Source organism: Priapulus caudatus, unplaced genomic scaffold, assembly GCF_000485595.1.
Source record: "Priapulus caudatus unplaced genomic scaffold, Priapulus_caudatus-5.0.1 Scaffold16, whole genome shotgun sequence".
In the NCBI taxonomy this organism is placed as follows: domain Eukaryota; kingdom Metazoa; phylum Priapulida; class Priapulimorpha; order Priapulimorphida; family Priapulidae; genus Priapulus; species Priapulus caudatus.
In genome coordinates, this window is record NW_014577077.1 from 1,000,401 (window position 1) to 1,014,068 (window position 13,668).

Here is a 13,668-nt window from a genome sequence, read left to right on the forward strand (position 1 = left end):
ATACAGTAAGTACAGTTGTATGCAGTAAAATCCTAGAGGCTACTGTCCCTTTAAGTTAAGGAGGGAATGTTCCCCCTTCTTTTACACCTCTTGACCTTTGACCCCCAGCTTCGACATCCCAACTCGTTTTCGGATTCCCCCCCACGCCCCGAATATCGTGACCGTACGTCGAGCGGTTAAGATTTGTGCCCAACTGTTGACGGACGGACAGACGCACGCTCAGGCGACTCTACAAGCTGCATCTGACTATGTCAGATGAGCTAATAATATGTCACTTGGGTACTTCTCTATGCTAGCTTTTAGCACAGGACTGATCCAACAGTGAAAGAAAAATTTATTTATATTTGCCTTTGATTATGCATCTCAGCACTAATATCTGGTATCTATTCACAGCTTATTATTAGCTATTAGCCATTTTATAAAGCAATTTTTATAAATGCAACGCCTTAATCAACATACATACAGTGCACACAGCTGCAGCAGCTGCTTATATGCAGTTGTACCTTTTACACTGTTCCTATTTCCTCTCACTCTTTGGATTCATTGTGCATTAAAACTTAACACGCGACTTCCATGTTATGCTCGTAGGGTCTATGTCCCCCTGACCTCTGTTTGACCTAGCTCGTTTAGCTATTTCTGACTAATACCACCGTCAGACGGGGTGGCGTCCTTACTGCACTGCTACGGCGACAGAAAATGGGCCCAGAGCGCGCCAAGGTCGCCATAAGCGTGGTATAAGCGTGGTGGAAACGCCAGACATCGTGCTGTGGTCGCCATGGTTGCCAATGATCGCTGAGTCACGGCGTTTGTTTTGAGCATGTTCAAAACAAATGCCAAGGTTCGGCAATCTGACCTGGAACGCGGTGAGAACGCGGTGGGGTCGCGAAGGTCGTGAGACAAGCGTCGTAACATCTCCATGAACGTAGTACACGCGCAGTACACGCGTGGCAAAGACGCTGCGAAAATGGTAACATTTGCAACGGCGACTTAATGGATCTGTCTCATCCGATCTGCCGAACTGTTTCATGCCGATCTGTCTCGGCCACGGCCACGGCCTCGGCCTATGGTAGCTTGTTTCTTCGGCATCGTGTTTCTACTCAGCAAACGCACAAGTATACAGTTGAAATTTCCGAAAATCTGACCAGCTTATATAGTCGCCGTGAGAACGTGGTAGAAACGCCGTGAGGTCGCCGTGCAGTCGCGATACACGTAGAAGATGCGTGGTAAGAACCCCATGAGCGTGGGGAGAGCGTCGCGGGAACGCCGGTGATACGCCATAAGCGAGGAGAGGTCGTGGCGGGGGCGCCGTGAGAACGCGGTATGATTGCACAGGTCGCGGCTTTTTTTCAATTTTGTAATTTGTTGGGACTTTTTCTCGCGTTGTGTTCGCGTTTGCCGGCGACCTTGTACATTTTCTGGTCGCCGTCCAGTCTGACGAGGGTATTACCATAACCCTAACCATAAACCTTATATATATTATATATAATATATATTAGTCAGAAATAGCTAAACGAGCCAGGTCAAACAGAGGTCAGGAGGACATAGACCTTATCTGCTCATGTTACATTTATGTGGAGCTCTCTAGCATGTTGCATAGAATTGCCCTTCGTGTTTATAATTTTATTGAGATAATGGCATTAATCCGTGTAATTACTGGCTGATGAACAGAACAAATAGAAAATTGTTTACTTTTACTAAACAACGACGTATTGTTCATTTAATTTATTCTCACACTATCATGATCATTTGTATTTGGACGTATTGATGAAAAAATGCAGCCCATGCGTGTGTATAGGAAAAAGCGATCTTGCTAACATAGCAATCACATCTATGTTTCACATTGCAAACAAATGAAATTTTTTACGAATACTACAATTACTTCTTCATCGTGTTTGCTAAAATATCCTTAATGGGTTTCATAGAGGCAACTACTGTCCATGGATATGCTTTAAAAAGGATTTTTATTCTGCCTTCCTTTAGAGAACATGACGTTCATAGCACAATAAACGTAACAATACATTAATTACACTACTCGCTTACCACACTTGCACTTATTAAAAAATACATAATGCCCCACCTCCAGCTAGAATTCTTTGTACACTCAACAAATCAAACTCTGCGCACCTCTGTTTACCTCCTGAAGCGTTGCATGGGATTTCCGGACGTCATTCCTCGAGGCGAACGGCATGTTACAACAGCACCTTGGAGTCGGCCGCTCCGAGCGCCGCCTCGGCCACAGCCACGCGTGACGCTAGCGCCACCTGCGTGTCCACGGGCAACCGGTGCTTGTTGCGCAGCAGGAAGTGGTGCAGGAAGAGGCGGAGTCCCTCGCGCAGCGGCCGCAGCTTGGCGGCGGTGGCGGCGGAGGCGAGGCGCAGGAAGGCGGTACGTGTCGTCTCCTCCTCCTGCTCCAGCAGCAGCTCGAGCAGCACGCCACGAAGGAAGTGCACCATTGGCTTCTCTAGTTCACCAAACTCAACGACCTGCAATAGCAGACGCTGCCAGAAGATCTACATGGCTATGCAATACCCGCTTCATAATAAGCCATATCGGAATGTTCCCGCCGCCATATTGAAATCAGATAAGATGGGTGATAAGTTGCCTATATATAACATTGTTACGATAGTACTAGTTGAGGTTTTTGAACTATAATTCTCTTCACTAACATCGTACTTCAATTCTCAGGTGCGTTTCTGTTTACAGAAACATTTACAAATATGATTGCGGTCATTTGGGATATTTTGCAATGATTGTGTTAATGCAAAAACTAAAATTGCACGAGTGTTTACATTAATCATGTACTTTGCTAAGCGCGCCGCGGCCATTTTATACCCCTTTTTCTATGACCTAAATAACACAGCTGGACTTTCCGATATGGCTTATACTTGCCGATGGCAATGCTACTAATGCCACGACACAAGCTTCACACGTTTGATCAAACAGTTTATGATAAGGTGTACTTTTGGATGATGGTTCGTGCCCTACCTTGAAGACGGCAAGCGACAAAGATTTCGTGGCAATTAGGAACACTAAAGTCTTGGCCAAGTTGCCTGCCTGCAGTTCACTTAAATTGCCGATCTCTTTGAACTTGTCCCACAGATAAAACTGAGTCATCATCTGTATGGATCAAAACACATTACAGTATTCAGTGTGTGGCGCGTAAATGAGGTTCATCTCTTTACTTGCACACAATATTGCACACGATTGCATACGAGTGAAAGACTCATTTGGAAATTAATATGCAATTAAATTACGAGCTTGCCATGCTTGCCCATATTGGCTTATTCATACCTACATTACTAATTCGGACGCAACGTGCATTCGCTGACGAATGGAAACATTTATAACTGCATTTGGGGTACAACTTATAGTAGACGTATGTCAACTTCATGCACCATGAACTTCCTGTCGTGGGCGCACAGCTTCCGAAGCAGATGCGCGTAGAACGGATTGTAGGACTTCTCCTGGACGGCGCAATGCATCGCGATGTTCACCATCTCTTTCTCCTGTTGGTTCTTCAGTCCCAGACGGAGGAGCTTCTCGAATGCATCGAGATAGTCCTGCAACATATGAGGCAGTCGCGTGATGACGCGCGATGCTTGCCACAATCATTTACATAGTTTACAATTTTATTCCAAAATGCACAAAAGGCTGATGGAGAGAGCATTTAAAAACTTGCACCCAACTCTGTCCCTTTACAAGATTTCCCGCATCCGCTGGCACTCATGGACCCACTATAATTGTCCGATCCCCCAGGGTGATTGACAGACAGCTCTAGCCAATCATTGTTGCGATTGGACGTTCTAAACGACAATGCTTGCAAAGTGCTGCAAAGTCAACAATTTGCCTTGCATTCATGAAAAACACGTATAAACTGGGTGAGCTCGATCGACCTAGCAACAGTATCCAAGCTGGGGATGGTTAATTGTCTTGCCTAAATGAATAAAGCTACGTTTAGCGGCTCTCTCAAATGAAATAATAGCACGCAAAGCTATGCTTGTTCTGATTATGTTCCTATACACAGGCACTCACCTCGCTCATCATGATGACGCAGAAGACGTTGCGCCTCACATCCGTGTTCATGCGCTGCTGGCGTGCTAGCTCCAGCACCCGGCCCGTAGCCTCACTCACGACAGACACCGGCGCCTCCTCACTCACTGCAATCAAATGCCGCCATGTAACATACACGATACCCTTGTCAGGAGTGATGTAATTAACAGAATTCTGCTCTGAACATCTTACAAAAATTTGGAATAAATAACATTCAATTTAAAATGTATAAAAAATATTAATGTATTCAAACGTGAAATTTTATTAAACCAATATAGATCATGAATAATAAATAGTTAATCTGGTAATTACATTACTTCTGGAGTTTTAAATATCGGTGAGCACACTAATGTAGATGCAGAACTAAGCAATATGTTACATGATAATTCTCATCCAGTGATCATATACACCACTAAATTTATCATCTAACATCATAGCAAAATCACTTAAACGATTACTATATTTGCCTTTTGTTCAATGGTTCCAAAAGAGACCAGAAAAACTAAGAGGCTAATTTATAAGTGGCAGAAATGCAGGCAGTGTGACATTGTAAGATTAACCCAAACATAAAAATGTATAATTTACAATTTAGATTCCCTTATTAGGGTATATACCCTATTAATGTCAGATCTGTCAGCAAAACATATCATATTAGTTTGGGTGGAATAAAAAATATTTTTTGACAAAGGTGGGTAATGGGCTCAATTCGGGTTGGAAGTTCTGGATCTAAAATTCTACATGAACCATATTCAGAATTCAACTATTACTCAGCATTTCATTATTTTCCAACTCAATAACTCAAAGTGAACTCAAAATGAGTAAAACCTTGTATAATGTATTAACATTAATGTTGAACATGTGTACCTGGCTGGGCATCTTGCTGATCTCTCAATGCCGATCCCACCACCCACCAGCGTCCTCTTTCTTCCGCATTCAGAAGGTCGTGAAGCGAGATTCTGAGTTCGGATTCTGTCGAGCCCCTCACCAGGTGGCGCAGTAACTTCCTTAGGTGTTCGAGGTGCGTCCGGTCGTAGTTTGGAATCTTGCGCATGTTGTTGTTCTTAATGGCCAAGATAACTTCCAGCATGAACTTCACCCTAGACCTACAATGCAGAGGACCGTTGCTTACTGTTTTGTCTTGAGATAGGGATGTTTACATGCGCGAATTCATAAATGCACGTTGGGCTACGCTTTCACACATCAACGCTGCTTCAGGATTTACTATTTATTTTTAAAATATTTGTTTTGATGGTAGATCAAGAGACTAGGTACAACTTAATCGAGACATGATTACCAGCTCAATAACTAAATTGCTGGTCATTCAAAAATCGTTATTATAATGGGCACATAGGCATCAGTCTGGGACTGCAAGAAAAATACTAATAATAGCCAGTGAGCTACATTCTTGTTTGCATTTCCACAACAAAACTGAATGCCAACTAGAAATTAAGGCATTTACAGACAAAGTTCAGTTGGAAATTGCGGCGAGCAAATTTTTGTTACCTAATACTTATGACATTTATGAGCGACTTACTGATCCCGGAATTGCTCTGCATTCGTAGCCTTGTTTTGAAGCTCAACTATCACATCCTTAAGCGCAGAGGGATCATCCTTGCGAAGTCCAAACCCAATTTCTACAGACCGAAAGCTTTGCATCAATCAGTGAGACTACCATAGTCTAATGATGACATTACCGCCACAAAAGCACAAATATCAGGAAAATAACAGTGAAATTGAATGCAATCAACACACCATTGAAATTTAGCAGCATACATCACCCATGCGATGTTCAAACATGCTTGATACCGGTATTAAAATGATAACTGCATAAATTAATATGCAAGCAACAATAAAGATTTCATGACATTTTCCCATTATCTGCACCAATGAACAAGTGCCGCAGAGCGACAGCGCTCATCTAACGTCTACTGCGGTGACTCTGTGGTGGAGTGGTGGGATTCTAGTAAACCCTGTTAGTCCCAAATGTGTTCACATACACGCCGAAACAGTGGAATGCACAGGGATGGTATCAGGAACCTTCTCAAAGGAATGTTCGTTGGGATCGTTATGAAAGTTGCCACGAGATGGCGCGTACGTTTAAGTGTCTTCAGTCTTAAGATTAAAGATGGAAGCTCCCATCATACGTAGTAGCAACAACTATTTGCAAGCCAGAATAGGTAAGCACTCATCCATTTACCTACGCAAGCCTACAGGCTGCAATAGAGAGCTGCCACCTGTAACCAATTAACGCAGGCAAAAACTGCACCAACACATGCACTGGCAGCAGCCACTGGCAATGGCATACGTTACATGTAACATACTGACAGTACAGAATGACATAGAAATTATACGATTTAAGGAACATACACCTTCTTTAACCAAATTTAGCTTTTGAAATTTCACTGTGACATTGTAGCCTCATACATCCAGGCATGTATAGATTCTACTAGCAAACCCGGCAGTCAAATTCTTTCTAACAGACAGTCAACAAATCCAAGTTTAACCCTCCTCTTGAGGGTCAAAAGGTTATCCGACACTTACTCTTCGCATGTCAGCAGAAGGGACATTTCATGGTCCTTTCAATAAAGCCATAAAAATGCTAGGTCACCGCTGAAACAAAAAAGTTTTTCAATCGCTCCGTCAGACCATGTCCTCAGAAAATGTCTAAAATCTGCCCTGTGCCCACTGACCTTTGACTTGTGACCTCCAATTTCGGCACAGTGATGGCTTTTCCTACCATGATGCTATACACCGACTATCACGAGCCTAGGTCGAGCCGTTTAGATTTGTGCCGCAATTCTGCATTTCCTCCCTATACCTTAAGTTAAGGAGTGAATGTTCCCCCTTCTTTTACACCTCTTGACCTTTGACCTTTGACCCCCAGCTTCGACATCCCAACTCGTTTTGACGATCCCCCCCGATGTGCCGAATATCGTGACCGTACGTCGAGCGGTTAAGATTTGTGCCCAACTGTTGACGCACGGACGCACGGACGGACGGACGCACGGACGCACGGACGATCATGCGATTCTACAAGCTGCATCTGACTATGTCAGATGAGCTAAAAATTGTAGTCTAGGGTTACAGATAGGGGTACTGATCACATGTAATTTTTTCGTAGGACAGATAAACAATAAAGTTTCGATCACGTGCATCTTTGACTATTACGTTTTAGCAGCAGCAGTATCAACTCGATGTCCTTCCCTGTGAAGCTGTCCATGAGTTTACGCAGCAGGTCAAACATCAGCTGACAGTGGACGACCTTGAAGTTGTAGAGGTTAGCAAACAGAGTAAGAACGTTGTCACACTCCTTGCCTTGGCCATAGTTCTCGCCCTGTGAGTACAACTCATCAAATCGCTTTGCCAACATCTGCAGAAAGTAGGCACCTGCAAATTGTCATCAAATTTGTATATTATCTTAACCGAGTCAACAAATTTCTTCTAGACAATGGTGCTCAACACACACAATTCTGTCAGTAACATGTTAGTACATAAAACCTAACATTTTGTTACTTACTCAATCAATGCATGTTTCGAGGAATTTTAACAGAATTGTGAATATTACCATTGCTTTGTTATTCAGAATACTATTTTACAAAGACTGACGATTTTCATTTTATTTTTATTCTGTTGTGGGCAAATGATACATAAAATGCTAGTGGTAGATATAATATAACATGTGTTATGATTACTTATAATAACAACACATTTTATGTGCATCACTAGCAATTTGTGTATCGCTACTAGCATTTCACCTAGACCAGGTGCTGATCAAGTCAATCATTAATTAATTAGTGGGGCAATTACTAATTTAATTAATTAATTACTAATTGGGGCAAACATGTTGACTGCACTAACGTACCTACTTCACTGCCCACGTTGTGGTGCAGCACGGACACCAGCATGCTGTGTTCCATTGCTAGTCGCTCGGGCGTCTGCACAGGACCCATGCAGGCGCTCTGCACGGTGGCGACCAGCGTCGTGTTCATGTCGTTCTTGCTGTGTGACAGGTACAGCTGCGCGACCTGCGCGCTAGTCGCCGCAATGTTGGATTCGCTCAGCCGGTTCAGCGATCCCTTCAGTTGCTTGTTCAGCTTCTCGATGGCCGCCTTGTGTTTGCCGTCGTCCGTCGTGCTCAGCAGCGCCCTCTTGCCGGGCGGAACGTACGAACCTTGCTCTCCTGTTACAACGTTGCCTTTCTTGTCACGCAGTCTGCCGTAGATGTCTTCAGTGTAGCTGTTGCTGCCTGATGCTTGCGTCCTAGTTTGTTTACTCTTATTTTGGTTAAAATTCGCCGTCTCGCCATCGTCACTATCACAGTCATCATTCTCACCAAAGTCCTCCTTATTGTTCGTGTTGCGAGGGGAACGATCCTCCTCCGAATCTTCAGCGAGAGAGGATTCATTTTGGGAACCTTCCCCATCACTGTCATAGTCTTTGTCGCTAGTGCCTTTCTTGCCCAACAATTCATCCCCATCCCAATCCTCTTCCCCATCCACAGACTCATCCTCATTCCCAGACTCTTCCCTGTCTATAGATTCATCCCCATCCATAGAGTCTTTACTGTCCATAGATTCACTCCCGTCACTATCCTCTTTGTCTTCCAGATCACCGCTTATCTTTCCTGTTGCTTTCAATTTCTTGCGAGGCAGCAGCTGGCTAGCTTCACCCTCACATAATCGCTTTTTCGTTTCTTTCTCTGTGTTGTGATCTGTCTGTACATCCTGTTTGTTGAGTTTAACGCGACGACTTTGTTTATTGGACACCAATTCCTGGTGCGCGTTAGACTTCTCTCCTGACGCCTCACTTCCAGAATCTGCCTCATCTGAATATGCGTCACCCAGCTTGCCTGCAAACCAACAGCAAAACATGCAATATTAGATAACAAATAAGAATTCATACACATCTTAGCATAGCGAGGTGCCCTTACTTGTTTGAAATAGACATGTGCAGAAATGCAGAATTGATTTTCTATTGTTTACTTGAAAGACTATAACTGGAGTGCACTCTGATAATGGATGCACATTATCTACACGAATTTGCTGAAGAAGACACTATTTATATAGTGATACATATATATGTATGCTCATGTATTTGTGAAAACCTGAGAGAGCTAAGCAATTTTTGTATCTCATATGTGCATGAATTATCATCACTAATTTTTTAACATTATAGACCTACCTTTATTTTTCTTGCTCTCAAGCCAATTCACAAGATCAGACTCACTGTCAGAATCACCAACAACAACTTTTTTACTTTTGTCTGGGTCACACAAATCTAGCAGATCTGTACCCCATCAGTCAAGAAATTAATCAGTAATACATCAATCTGACATCATGAGTATCTTGAACTTACTTTGGATGCATATATATAAATTATAATTCACGATATAATCCCTAGTCATACATGAAGGAGCAGATTTTCTATTACATCATTTAGTGATGAAGTCTTGCTCAAAAAGTTGAGCAAAACATTGCCCAAAAATATTTTGATGAAAGAACTAGCAGGTCCTAATAGTTTTAAGTTTAGATTGAAGTAGTTTTCATGCTAGTGCTTAAAAAGTGTAACTCTCTCGCAGTCTGGGCAATCTTCGGATGAAATTCTGGGGCCCAACATTATTTTTATTGACAAATACATGGGCAAAAAAGGCAAGTGTTAATTTTTAGGACTGGCATACCATATAATAATTACTTTATCTAAGGATACAATCAAGGCCATCGTTAATAAATGATGCTGGCAGCTTCTTCCGCTTCATCTTTAGACTTTTTTCGAGCTGCCGAATCACTTTGTCTTCTTGCTTGTTGATGAGTAAAAGATCCTGCTTCCTGTTATCAGCCTGGATAAATAAAGAAATATTTTCGTTACAGGGGTGGATGATGAGAAAGTCATGAAAGTTAATGAAGACATGAAACAATTGGGTGCCTGCCCACACAACAATCAATACAGCAGCTCACCACTCTATATGCCAATATCAGCAGTTAGTGCATTACATGCTGGCTATGTAAAACACCCACTGTTGATTATAATTGTTTGCAGGGCGCGACAAACCCGCTTGCCCGATGGCCTGGGGCAACCAAAATATGCCCCCGGGCAAGTAGCTTGAAATTGCACTGGCCCATTCGGGCAACAAGTTTTTTTATTGAATGTCTAGACAGTAGACTAATGATATTTTTCTGTTTCCACCTGTCCCTTGCATTGTTTTGCACAGAAGCTGCGTTGCTGCGACGAGATTTCAATGAAAAAAAAACACAATGCGAATGGAACAATCAGTGCATACAGTTATCTATAACTATATATCCCCTTGGGTTTGGGTTACATTATTGTATCTAACGCAATATTAATATGCAAACAGCAACATGTAAACCCGGCCCCCAGGCCAGGCATTGTCGTTACGTGATCAGCTACATCAAATGTTTGCCCCTCTACTGCAGCCTGTGAACGAGGATTTTCTTTGCTGAAGTACACAAAAACAGATATATACACTGTATACTGCGCTGTCAGTCTATTATTAGGCGCGTTCACACTGGCGCGAATAAGCGGGATGCAAATCCCGGTTTTTCAATCGCGATCGAAATACCGAGATTATTACAAGTGTGAACACAATAATACCCACTAATAATCGCGATCAGCATCGCGCTCCAAATCGCACTTTTGACTACGATTATTTGGAATAAGCGCGATTATTTTCGTGTGTGAACGCTCGCTTTGGAATAAGCACGATTATTTGCGTGTGTGAACGCTCGCGCAAATAATCCCGGTATTTTCTATCCCATCATTCCAAGCGAGTGAGCAGCGAGCATGCGCAGTGAGCATCATTCCGGCAGTGAGCATGCGCAGTTCTATTAATAGAATTATCCCGCTCGGCGATTAGCGCGATTATTCGCCTGTGTGAACAACGACACATTTATCCCGGTATTTCATAGCGATTAGCATCCCGGTTTTTCTTGTGTGTGAACGCGCCTATTATTGCATGCATGCACCACTAATCTCTGCGTGATCCAGACCTAAATAAAATTGAACATATTTTATTAATTTATTGTGAGAGTGGTGGGTTTTTGATAATAAACTGACACTTAAAAAAATTAAAAAATTAAAACACTGCGAGCTGTGTCATAGCATGAATATATTTTGTTATAATATAATATATCATACAATATGGCTTGCGTATGTATGACGTAAAACGCGCGCAATATGGTTTTGATTTCTACGTGCGTGTCGTTCAGGTGCGGCAGCCTACATTTTTCCTTACAATTTTTTTTAATGAAATATGTGGAGGTCCGTGGTTGTGGTGGCCCCTGGTTGTGGAGGCCCCTGGGCCAGTCCCTCGCCCCTGGCTGGTTGCCAATTGTTCCTGGTTCCTTCTTTTCTGCATGCTAGAGGCAGCTAGGTTGTCTTCAACAGTTTGATGCAACTAATGCAGTGGCTCGTTGGTTGAGGGATGGCAATCGCCATGTAGCGACAAACAAACAAAACTAGTCTCAAGCTGCCATTCTCATCTATACTATAATTTGGCTAATCTTGTGTGTGTGTGTGTGTGTGTGTGTGTTTGTTTGTCCTCGCTTTTCGCCCTGATTTGTCACTCAATCGCGCTAACTGAAGATATATTCAGAATCACCACGTCTGGGAGATGGTTCTGGCTGAGAACAAAATTTAAAAAAGTTTAAGTATTAAGTATTAAGTCAAAAATTCAAAAAAATGCTATTCGTCAATAGATGGCAGTGCGTACAGCAGATCCACATCACATACGTAGGGGCCGCCGTATGAGCATATTCAGAATCACCACGTCTGGGAGATGGTTCTGGCTCAAACAAAAATAGATGGTGCTACGTCTCAGATTCCCCCCCCCCCCCTACTGCAGATTCCCCCTGCTCACTCTGCTTTGACGTACACCGTACTGACACAGTAGTCAGTGGCCAGTAGCTGTGCCAGTGTTCTGTTGTACCCAGTGCAGTGTTTTCTTTTCAGTTACATGAAATATTTAACTTTATCTGTGTCACTTACATGGAGTTTATATTTAAAGACAACATTTGCTGGTTCTACGGGTATACTTTCTGCTAGTAATGCATAAAGCACTCATGCAGGCCTGCACTCATGGCTCTCATCTAAAGTGTACCATTTGGCATTTCTTTTTTATGCTGTGATGTTGAGTAGAGTGAGGTGATGTTTGTATTGACATAGTACTACATGCTATATATGGCCTTTTCAGGCTTTTCATTGCCTTTGTCTTTCAGCAATATTTTTTTTACTAAAGTGTTTATACCTGTTTGGTGCTATATAAAGGGAATCAAGTTTTGTGTGCTGTTTCTTGTATCGTGACTACCTTTGAACCGGGCTCTTGAAACCATTTAAATTCATAATAGAAAAAATCGTATGTATTTCTTTGTTTTTCGGGGAAGTGACTTTTGCCTTCGGGCAACCAGTTTCATAACCCACTTGCCCGACCGGGCAAGTGGGGAAATTTTTTTTTGTAGCACCCTGTTGTTTGGATATTGCACTTTTTGCTGTGTGTCTGCCAAATTTTCTGGGACATTATGCTGAAAATATATAGTAATTCTGCAAAGCCATGCTCTGGAACAAACTGCATGGTATAGAGCAGAATTTCCAGAGACTGACATATGGATGTACCGTATATGATCACGTAATAACCGCAAATTTGGCCTCAGATTTCAACCCTGTATTTGCTCTGCGGTTTATAAGTGCGCCATACCGTGAGGGGAAATGAACTAGGCGCAATACTTGGTTACCCGATTCAAATTGAGGTGCGACTTATAGGCGCCAGCGGTTATTACGCGATCATATACGGTACTCGTGCATTTGTCAAAACAGAGGTCCAATAATAAATCAGTATTTGACTATAGACTTGCGCTAGTTTCAAACTATCATAATATATTTGTACTTCATTTCTTTTAACAGCTATAGTTGCATCTAAAACTTACTAAGATACGCACCTCAACATTGACCTCCTTCTGCTTCTCCTTTTTGTTATTCTTTATACGCTTCTTCTTCTCTCTCTTCTTTTGCTTTCGGGTCTCTAGCTTTTCTTTGATAAGTGCTTCCTTTTCTTCTTTCAATTTGCTTGGCATCTGAAAAATATCAGGATTTGTATCATATGTATTATCTTGTTTGTGTCATGAATAGTTTAATTTCTTCTCTTGTGTGTAGTAATATGGTGGTGTCATCACTGAGTGATGAAAACCTCATCAGTGATCAGCATTTAAATGCTGTTAGAGATCTGGATCTGGATCTGGATAGTTTATTACCAGGGTTCTCCCTACGTTGCGCAAACGGGGCGCGTTTGGGAAAACTCCCCCCTGTTTCAATTGTTGCGCCCTGTTTAAAATACCTCCGCCCCGATTAAATTCCACCACAATAAAAGTTTGCCAGCGAGGGAATCGATCGTCAAGAATTCCCATTCGACCAAGACAACCGGCATGTGTATTTTTACCGTGCCACGCATGCACTGCAGACAATACACAAGTACAAACAGTCAACCTGTCCCACACCCAACACTAACTGTACACAGACTCGGCTATCTTATATATACAAGAACCCCAAATACCGTCTATGGTGTGGTGACGATTTTACGCATTAATTAGTGGTACGGTAAAAAAACACGCC

General features: G+C 42.5%; 1 protein-coding gene across 1 annotated transcript; it reads right to left on the bottom strand.

Moving 5' to 3' along the window:
* Positions 1 to 1,707: 1,707 nt before the first annotated feature.
* Positions 1,708 to 13,133, bottom strand: LOC106810457 (nucleolar MIF4G domain-containing protein 1-like; the record flags this gene model as incomplete). Its single annotated transcript, XM_014813828.1, is given in 11 exon segments — positions 1,708 to 2,483; positions 2,986 to 3,117; positions 3,396 to 3,560; positions 4,033 to 4,157; positions 4,915 to 5,153; positions 5,585 to 5,684; positions 7,219 to 7,437; positions 7,913 to 8,899; positions 9,232 to 9,336; positions 9,757 to 9,886; positions 12,999 to 13,133. Coding segments are annotated over 11 exon segments (2,631 nt in total), but the record flags the coding sequence as incomplete, so codon positions are not given.
* Between the last annotated feature and the right edge of the window lie 535 nt (positions 13,134 to 13,668).